Consider the following 8,501-nt stretch of genomic DNA (forward strand, 5'->3'; position numbering starts at 1 on the left):
AAGCTGCTGAAAGGACATGTCTAGCCTGCCCATGTCTAGCCTATTCTTGGAAAACAAGGCGGTTATACTCCTTTTGTGCTATTTAAAAAAATACATGACATTTTATGCATATTATCAGCGATGTATTCGTGCATACATTAGCTCATTGTGTAGTGAGCTAATCTCCTGTATTGCATGGGTAAACTCGTTCAACTTGTTAAATGAGGGTAGTTATTGTCTCAGCAACAAGACATTGATTATTGATTGATAGATTGAGGACCCTTATCTCATTCTCAGAGCCCCCAAAATGTTGGATGAGGAGGTCCTCCACATCTTAGGAGACAAGAAAGAGGAACTGCACTGCTATAGCGCTGCCAAGGAGCAAGATAAAGCACAAGCTTAAGAGATGGATGAATTTAACAATTCATTCATCCATTCTGGTAAAAAGTATTGGACTTTGTCAGGCAACATATAACACTTCCTATGGTAATACTTAGTTTCATCCAATCGAACAGCATTCTCTCTGAAGACACTTGGCTTCGCACTAATAGCTGTTGCAGAAATGTTGCAAGCTTGACAATTCAATAAGTGGGGCTTGTTGGCTCAAGGTAAACAACGATAAACCCCTGAGACATTTTTTGGTAAATGACCAAACTCTGTGAAAGATAGAAAGTAGAATAGCAAAGAGTTCTGCGCAAATCTTGCACGCTTGCATTGTCCTGCCTTCATCGCTTATGTTTCAGGATGCCAGGAATCAGCAGAAGGACACAACAGGCTGGGATTGTGTCCTTGATTCAGATCCTCTTTCCCAGCGTCGGTGTGAGGAGGCAGTGTCGCTATAGCCTTTGCCCAGAGTACCATGGAGAGAGATTCTGGCTGTGTGGCTGCACATCCAGGACATAGCAAGGCCGAGGAGAGCAGGATCTCCAGCAGGCACAGACATGTGATCCAATGCTGAGCCAGCTTGGTGAAGCAGTGGTTGGTGGGGTGCCAGAGACCAGCATGGAGCAGTGTGACGTCTTCGGATCCCCAAAGCCTACTTTTTCCAGTGGGAGAAGGGGGGGAATCCCTTCTGCTGCCTGACAGGCTGGGGTTAGGGTTAGGTCCCAGAGGGGCGTGAACTTGGACACGTCATTCTCATGCCCCCAAGCAGCGTTTCAAGCCGGGGGCCCTCATGGAACAGCTGGGGGTTGATTTCTTTGGACCCCTATTTCTAGTGACTGATAAAGACCACAACTGTTAAATCCTTGTGTCTGTGGGTTATTTCAGTTATCACCGTGACCAGGGGAGGGGTATTGAGGTGCAGGTCTTTTCATGAGTTCTGCCGGCAGCAGGCCTGGGGGTGGAGACGACACGCACTACCCTGTCCCACCCCCACAGGGGGGGCTGGTGGTACACTTTAAACACCCTGTTACCCTGTCCCACCCCCAGAGGGGGGGATGGTGGTGGTGCACTTTAACCCAAAGTTTGCCATCAAACTCACCATCCTACTCACCATCCTCTGTCCCCACCGACTGGGACCTGTGTTTGTGTTTTAGTATTTCATTATTATGTCAACCTACGTGTTGTATGACTTTGCTCATCAGTTAATAAAGTAAACAAGAAAGATATTTGATGAAATCTAATACATTAAAAAAGACAACAAAGAGGAGGAGATTCCTCTGAGACTATCACAGTAATGTACAGAGGGAGAAACAGCATTAAACAGCCTGTACCGGTGTAACATGTACTTCTTGTTGGTAGCTAGTGGAGGATACTGCGGGTTGGATCAGTTGTATTATGAAGCTAAGGGACACTCATTGGAGCCAAACCGGAGTAAATAAATAGGCTAGAAATTCTGATTTAAATTCAAACAGTTAATTTATTAGTTGCTTGATATGAGAATGCTCCATTTCCTACCGATATTTTTTACTTTTTATAGACTTTGTGTGATTGAAGAGGCCAGCTGCTGATTACCAGAGGGGCTGAGGGAGAATAAGCATAATAGGTCTTGCAGGTGCTACTCTGTGCAAGATTGTAGAGGGAAGTATTAGGGTTAAATACGATAACAGAGCGATAGTTCACAAACTAAAATTGCATGGAACCACCATTCCTCTCCTACCTTGCACCAAATCCTATTCTATAAAACATCTTGCGACACATCACACGAATCAGCAGTTATTAAACAATCAACAAATTTATTCTTCAATCTCCGTTATAACATCTGAAACACAAAATCCTATAATACAGATCTTAGTCAGCAAAGAAAACAAATGAATGTGGAGTGGAGCTTTGCGAAGGATAGTAGCCTGGTTAAAACAGCAGCAGAGACACACTGGGAAGGCTTTCAAGAAGCTCTTTCACATGTTACTGACCAGATGTTTCCTAAATAGACAATCCACTCACTAAATGACAAAACAACTCAAGGATTTGTCAACTGCCCCCCCAAAAAAATGCACAATATAGCAAAGACAGGTTTTAATAGTGAAACATGTGAAAGTCTGGACAGGTAACATGGACTGTGTTTCAACCTAAATGTTCTATCATTTAACCTAACGCAGCACTATAGGGAACTGGGAGCCACCCTTCTGGAATGCAACACCATTTTTACACACAAGATGACATCAAGATAACAAGATCAGTGCAGCAGTGAAAAAATGTTAAGTCTGGATCTTCTGTACAAACTAGGACTTGCACTGATTTTCTAAAAATTCTAAAAGTCAGCATATTTACAGGACTGGTCAGGAAAAAAAATAAAAACACATTCTCACAATCATCCTTTATTTACTCCTCATCACTTGCTGTGTCAATGGGGGTGAGGAAAAGGAGCAAGGGATGTGCTGGTTTATAGGACAATGGTTGAAGACCAGCTCTGGGAACAACATTTATTTTGCAATAAGTGTGATGGTCACCGTAAATGGTGACCATTGGTCAACAAAACATTTATTTACTTATGTTAATTGTGGCTTAACAAGGTAATGTGTGGCCCTGGGACAGGTTTGGGGGGGGGGGGGTCTCAGACGTAGAACAACCGTACCCTTGATGTGCTGACGTGGAGGTCGTCATCGTAGAACTTGGTCTCAATAATCACATTCCCACTGCGAGAGAAAAATATTTAGAGAAACGGTTAAAATGTCACTGTAGCAATAAAGGTATACAGTACTAATAAGAGATAATCAACAACAAAAAATTAAGGGCTTTATCTAAAATACTTTTTTATAGAAATCATGCTACAAAATGTACAAAAACAACAAGCTTTACAATAAAATTGTTTGCTTTGAGTCTTATAGCAGCCAATACGATGGCTGCCTTAGCGTTATCCTAATGTCAAGATAGTCGGTATCTGAGACTCACGTGAGTACATGAGCTGGCATCATCTGGGACTCCGGAGCCGCTTCAATCAGAGACTGCCACGTGTTGGTTGAGTTGGGAATGACGAAGCCAAACTCAAAGAACCATTCTGGTGGGAGGAGAGAAATCAAACATCAGGGATGTCAAAGGGAACAGAGAACCTAAACCAGTATGATTGTTGTTGATGTCATTAGGATAGTTAATTAATCCAACTCGTAAGAATATGTACAACATTATAATTGCAAACCGGGACTCATGCAATTTAACATGTTTGAAAGAATAAATATTTCTGCTATTGTCAGGTCAATATTATTTGGGATTCTTGATCAGGTGCAAAGAACATATGTACGCAAAAGGAGCTGATGTCATTTTTTTTATACATTTGATATTAAGTTAAAACAAACAAATCTACAAAAGTTCAACTGTCAAGACTTTGGAAGAGCAGTACGGTTTATCTACTGTCCCTGTGGAATCACCACCATGAGACACTGAGGCTGGAGATTACAGGCTTTTTACATTACTTATGTTACTGTCCCATATTATGCCTGTTGAGGTTTACCTTCTAGACATTGTCCTTTAAAAAAGACCTTTTGCTCCAACCTGAACTTCTCCAATTTCTCAGAGGAGGAAAAATTCAGTTCCCTTGATACCGCTTTACACTTGAGAATCTTCTTTGGAACACGAGCTAGAGAAGGAGAGAAAAAAGAAATCTTCAGCACATTTCAGTGCGAAAACCATTTTTCAAACAAGCACATACAACATCATCAAAGTAGGCCTACAAAAAACTGAAAATAAAAATGGGTAGATTAAAATTATAAAATCTTTTTTTTTGTAGTTTCATAAATCACTCAATTAAATGCAAGATACCTCTGGCAAAAAGAAGAAAGTTGTGAAAAGTTAATTGTGTGTATTTTACTTGTAGATAGATATAACCACAACAGTGGATCGACTCTACATTGTATTAAAATGAATTTGGAGTTGTAAGAACCGTTAACGTAATAACGATACACAATGTAATGAAAACCAATAATCTCATACTTTTCAGTTGAATGTAAAATGCTTAGCAGATAAAGTTATGAATTTTTCCCCATGTAACGCTGAACACAAGTAACATTCAATTACATTACATAATAACATTACCAAGAAAGTAAATTATATTTGTCTTAGTGTTATAATCATTTAAACATAAGTGAATCAAAAAGTAATCGTACAGTGGAATAACTCAATCCCAAGCAACCAACCAGAACCCCCAAGCAAGGCCCTAGTAACCACCCCAAACATCCCTAGCAACCATCCAGAACACCCAACAACCAGCCAGATTACCTTGATAATGTAATAATTTTTGTATAATGTATAATAAATTATGACATTATGCACAAGAACAGAATTATGTTCGCCCTGGGGAGGTAAAAGCTTGACCCTTTGGTGGAGTGCATAAATGGCCTGCCTTCCATATAGGGGTGCATCCTGCGGGCCCATTTCTGTGTTACCAGCACTGTTATACCTGTTAGCAGTGAATGCGGAGGATCTGTCCAAACAATGCAACGCAATCTCCAGAGGGATGCTCATTCTTGAGGTAGCTAAGGAGCTGTGTGCAAGCCGAAGAATGGTCAGGGGAGTCAGCACTGCATGTAAACAGCAATTAGCTTTGGTCTCTTCCCAGCCACAAAAGAAGAGAGTGCCAAGGTGCCAGGTGTTCAGGGAACATTTAGCTAAATCTTCTATCCTACAATAATTTCTCAAATCACTAAGAAAACATTAACGATTTATAGGGGGCAGAATAGTATCGTTGTTAGGTTATTTGACTCCAAGCTTAACGGTTCTCTAATTGTCCGATCACATATTGCATAAGTATCATTGCGTGAATCAGTGTACCTTCATGTTCTACTCCTGGTAGAGAAAGGTCGTCTGTTCCCTGCCAAAGCACCTTGCCCGTCTCTGCGTCCCGGAGATTCATCCAATTCCTGACAGACAGTTATGGAATAAAAAGGAAACAAAAGGAAACAAACAAGTACAAGAGCAAGAAAATTACAGTGACACAGCAGTAAACCATGACGGTGTTATTATACTGTAGTTATACATCCAGGGTCTATATCTTCCATTCAAACTACACTGTCTCGTGTCTTGTCGTGTCTTATGTCTTATGTCTTTTTTTATTGTGAGTGGGAACTCCATTCCGAGAATCCATCCATGTGAGTAATTCAATTTTTTTGTTTTTTTTCAGAAAGCAAAGACAAACATCACCATGTCCCTCCCCTTGTAGTTATTGTTGCTAAGTCCGACAAATAAACTGACCAAAGCAACAAAAACAGTCCTTGCTGACATTACACAAGAGTATATTCCTCCTAGAAACCATCTGAAAGGCCTACATCATGCAATGGGTAAAAAGGTAAAAAGGTAAAAAAAAAAGGTGATTTTCTAATTAATAGGAAACCAATTAAAAAAAGATATACAACAATGACAGATGAGATTGTATTATACCCTGGTAGGATATTAGACAAGTGTCAATCACACATTCAAATTCAAGTTTGTATAAAAATGATAAATATACTTTTTTTTTTACTTTGTGCAGAACGATATAAGGCCTCAGTCCATGCAAAATGATCCAAACTATCTTCCTAAATTCATTAAAGGCCCAGATGCCTGCCAGATTAGAGCCATGTCTAGTTGATGAAGTTGATCTTGGTCCACCCTCCAGACTCACTTCTAGACCTAGATGCTGAATCCATCGCCAAACACAACCAGCAACGTTCAGGAGCACTAGAAAAGCTTACTGTAGCATCAAATTCCCTCTTATTTGTCCTCACAATTAGAATATTATAGATGTTTGCATGTTGCATCATCGGGGAGAAACATTCTGAATTCAACCAATGCCAAAATGTATATTTCCAAATATTGAAGTATGATGAATGTAATAACGTCTAGTCTCTTTTTTTAATCACTGAATTCCTGCATTATTTTAGTGATATATATATATATATATATAACTGAATTTTTCCTCCTCGGAGAAATTGGAGAACTTCAGCTTGGAGCAAAAGTTATTTTTTAAAGGACAATGTCTAGAAGGTAAATCTAACAGGCATAATGTGGGACAGTAACATAAGTAATGTAAACAGCCTGTAATCTCCAGCCTCAGTGTCTCTTGGTGGTGATTTCACAGGGACAGTAGATAAACCGTACTGCTCTTCCAAAGTCTTGACAGTTGACCTTTTGTAGATTTGTTTGTTTTTCCTTAATATCAAATGTATAAAAGAAGATTCCACTGTTAATATACCAATATGTATGCATAAGCATGCATTCATCAGCTCCTTTTGCGTACATATTTTCTTTGCACCTGATCAAGAATCCCAAATAATATTGACCTGACAATAGCAGAAATATTTATCCTTTCAACCATGTTAAATTGCATGAGTCCCGGTTTGCAATTATGATGTTATACATATTCTGACGAGTTGGATTAATTAACTATCCTAATAACATCAACAACAATCATACTGGTTTAGGTTCTCTGTTCCCTTTGACATCCCTGATGTATGATTCCTCTCCTCCCACCAGAATGGTTCTTTGAGTTTGGCTTCGTTATTCCCAACTCAACCAACACATGGCAGTCTCTGATTGAAGCGGCTCCGGATCCGGAGTCCCAGATGGTGCCAGCTCATGTACTCACGTAAGTCTCAGATACCGACTATCTTGACATTAGGATAACGCTAAGGCAGCCATCATATTGGCTGCTATAAGACTTTTTTATTGTAAAGCTTGTTGTTTTTGTACATTTTAGAATAAAGTCCGTAATTCTTTGTTGTTGATTATCTCTTATAAGTACTGTATACCTTCATTGCTATGGTGACATTTGATCCGGTTCTCTAAATATGTCTCTCTCGCAGTGGGAACGTGATTATTGAGACCAAGTTCTACGATGACGACCTCCACGTCAGCACATTGAGGGTACGGTTGTTCTACGTCTGAGACCCCCCCCCCCCCCCCCAAAAACCCGTCCCAGGGCCACACATTACCTTGTTAAGCCACATTAACGTATTGTTGACCAATGGTCACCATTTACGGTGACCATCACACTTATTGCAAAATAAATGTTGTTCCCAGAGCTGGTCTTCAACCATTGTCCTATAAACCAGCACATCCCTTGCTCCTTTTCCTCACCCCCATTGACACAGCAAATTACGAATGACTTGTTTAAATATTTTGTAGCATATAAATATATAACTATATTAAATCTTGGCAGTATCTTGGAGCCATCGCCACATTCACAACTAATCCGACCCCTTATTCCCAAGTAATTATTAATAGCTTCACATATATAAGGGACAGGTGCATATTCTTAATGAGCTCTAAGGAAAGAGACCCCCTGGGAGATTTAGAACATCCAGCGCATCCAGGAAATGTATTTGATTTTCCTTTGTTCCTTTGTATAAGGCATAGCAAATAAATAAAAAAACAACGTTGCTATAACTGAAAGATTAAACTATCTCTTTCTACTCTGTGTAATTCATTTTCAGGACAGGGGACATGGTGATTGTTTCGGGGGGGGGGGGGGGGGGGGGGTCTAGGCCTTGTGAAGAGGGCCTCTCCCCTCCTAAATCTATTGGCGTTCATTACACATTCCCACATATCACAGAAAAAATGGATGTTATGCAGCCTTATGTTTTTCTACAAAAGTTCATTTTGGGCTACATTTTCTCCTTTAAAAAAAGGAAGTGCAGAGCCACGATGGTACCCCCAAACGAAGAGATGATTTGAAAAATAGACTAAATATTGGCCAAAAATAGCTCACAGGGAGAAATGCTGGTACTAAAAGGCTCGATTAACTTATTAACTACTAATTGCAAACTATTGTGTGGAACATCCGTTAACATTATGTGCACTGTGTTGTTCGGGTACAAGGAGTCCTGTCACACTCAGCCACTACTTAGTGTCAATAACACCTGCCAACAGGCCTGCAATTTCTCTCTAGACCATCTGTGATAGCCCTTATAGGACAGCTCACGTGTCAGATAATGTCTAGAGGCCAAACAACAATGAGTTGACACTAAATAGCTTGACAATTTGCTTGCCGTGTTTACATTAAGTGTATTTCCAAATGGGTTGGACGTCAGCCTGGGAAACACTGATCTGGGATGGGAAAACAATAGTAGAAACCACCTAGATTTAGACTGCATATTAGCCACTCCCCATTT

At 40.1% G+C, this 8,501-nt stretch overlaps 1 protein-coding gene across 1 annotated transcript; it reads right to left on the reverse strand.

Annotated features, from left to right (window-relative positions):
* Positions 1–2,114: 2,114 nt before the first annotated feature.
* On the reverse strand, positions 2,115–7,269 carry pde6d (phosphodiesterase 6D, cGMP-specific, rod, delta). Its single transcript, XM_056604597.1, has 4 exons — positions 5,185–7,269; positions 3,869–3,994; positions 3,313–3,418; positions 2,115–3,056 (listed from the first exon to the last, which is right to left on the reverse strand). The coding sequence occupies exons 1-4, from the start codon at positions 5,264–5,266 to the stop codon at positions 2,975–2,977; spliced, it is 396 nt and encodes a 131-aa protein (XP_056460572.1). The 5' UTR covers positions 5,267–7,269; the 3' UTR covers positions 2,115–2,974.
* Between the last annotated feature and the right edge of the window lie 1,232 nt (positions 7,270–8,501).

Source organism: Gadus chalcogrammus, chromosome 12 (assembly GCF_026213295.1).
Source record: "Gadus chalcogrammus isolate NIFS_2021 chromosome 12, NIFS_Gcha_1.0, whole genome shotgun sequence".
Lineage (NCBI taxonomy): Eukaryota > Metazoa > Chordata > Actinopteri > Gadiformes > Gadidae > Gadus > Gadus chalcogrammus.